This window comes from Echinops telfairi, unplaced genomic scaffold (genome assembly GCF_000313985.2).
Source record: "Echinops telfairi isolate 266 unplaced genomic scaffold, ASM31398v2 ScPeMD7_3;HRSCAF=10, whole genome shotgun sequence".
Classification (NCBI taxonomy): domain Eukaryota; kingdom Metazoa; phylum Chordata; class Mammalia; order Afrosoricida; family Tenrecidae; genus Echinops; species Echinops telfairi.
Window position 1 is genome coordinate 58,434,772 of NW_022103899.1, and position 1,502 is coordinate 58,436,273.

Genomic DNA, 1,502 nt, shown 5'->3' on the forward strand with positions numbered 1-1,502 from the left:
CTGCCTACAATGAAGAAGCTGCATGTGATTTGGACCCCTCCTCTCTGCCCTGCCCCAGACCCTCCTCGGGAGCTAAGTGCTCAGAGGGGAAGCGGGGAGGGGATGGCGGTCTATGTGCAGGCCAGGGAGATGACGGGCCAAGGACAGCTGCTGGCCACGTCCCCTCAGCACTGCCCACCCGTCTTCCTGTCACTCTGAGGGGCCAGAGCCGCGTTCTCAGCCCCTCAGGTGGTGGTGGGCAGATTGCTGGCTGTGTCCGGGGCAGTGTGGGTCCAGACACCTGTCCTTCCTTTGGCAGAACAGGTGACCATGGGCCCTGTGGGACACGGCCCCGCTGAGACCCCTCTGTAGGGAATGGGGCTGAGGACAGAGCCATGAGAAAAAGAATCCCTGCACGCACATGGGTGCACGTACTCACGCATGTGCACGTGCGCTGAGCAGGCTCGGCAAGGCTCATTTCTCGGGCCATGGGGAGGGGAGGACGGGTGCCCCTGAAATTCCGGCAGCTTCAGAGATGGGAGACAGGTCCAGGCGGAGAAAGGCACATGCAGGTTCTCTGAATCCAAGTGGTGGCTCAGGCCGAGGCCCCAGGGGGCGAGCTGCCATCCCGAGGGAGGGTGCAGGTCGCCAAGGGACTCTGTCCCGTGCTGGATGGAGTCTGGCAGCTCCAGGTGTTGAGTGAGCACCGCCCTCTGGCCCGACCTTTGCCCCCCCCCTTCGCTCTCACCCCATGACCCCCACGAAAAGAAATGGCAGCTTGTCCTCCTCCAGCCCAGCCTGGAGGGCAATGTGGTCCCTGAGGATCAAGACGGACTGCCTCCCTCTATGCCCTTCCTGCCCGGGGTCTGCTCAGGCTACCCCTGCCGTCACCCCCAGTAACAAGCCCGAAGTACCACCCAGGACTTGAGACTTGACCCTCTCCTGTGGTGAACCAGCGGAGGGCCTGGCAAGAGGAGGCGGGGGGTGGCACAGAGGATGAGTGGGCCAGGACATGGGCCATTCTGGGGTGGGAGGGTCCAAAGTGCCCAGAGCCCAACAAGAAACTCTTGTGTGCCCCAGGCCCTGCCCTTGCAGACCCACCACTTCCAGAAGGTGGGCAGGAAGCCAGAGCTCACGCTGGTCTGGGAGCCTCAGGACACTGGGAGGGAGCCTGTGCACCAGGTGAGCCAGTCCGTGCACCCTGCGTCCCCAGGCACCTGCCTCCCTCCTCGCCTCACCCAGCCACTGAGCCCCCGCGTCTGCCTTCCCTGCCTTGGGGATCCCCCACTCCTGTGGGGAACGACAGGCTCTGTCTCTCCCTCGGGAGCTGGGGGGTCTTCACTTTGGGGACCCCTGAGCACCTGATTAACAAGCCCTCCCTGTAATGCACAAGCACCTAGAGGGAGGGCCCACCTCCTCCCTGCACCGCTGGGCCCCGGGGCTGTCGCCCACCGCTCACGCCCGCCCTGCTGCAGGTCATCTCCATCTTCAGCCTGGTGGACGTGGTGCTGCAGGCAGAGACC

General features: G+C 64.4%; 1 protein-coding gene across 1 annotated transcript in view; it reads left to right on the forward strand.

Annotated features, from left to right (window-relative positions):
• DIS3L2 (DIS3 like 3'-5' exoribonuclease 2) overlaps positions 1-1,502 on the forward strand; it is a gene marked incomplete at its 3' end in the record, with an annotated part of 319,919 nt that extends 318,417 nt beyond the window's left edge. The window contains exons 20-21 of the mRNA XM_045294312.1: positions 1,060-1,161; positions 1,455-1,502. Of these exons, the coding sequence (XP_045150247.1) occupies positions 1,060-1,161; positions 1,455-1,502 (150 nt within the window). The remainder of the gene's footprint in view (positions 1-1,059; positions 1,162-1,454) is intronic.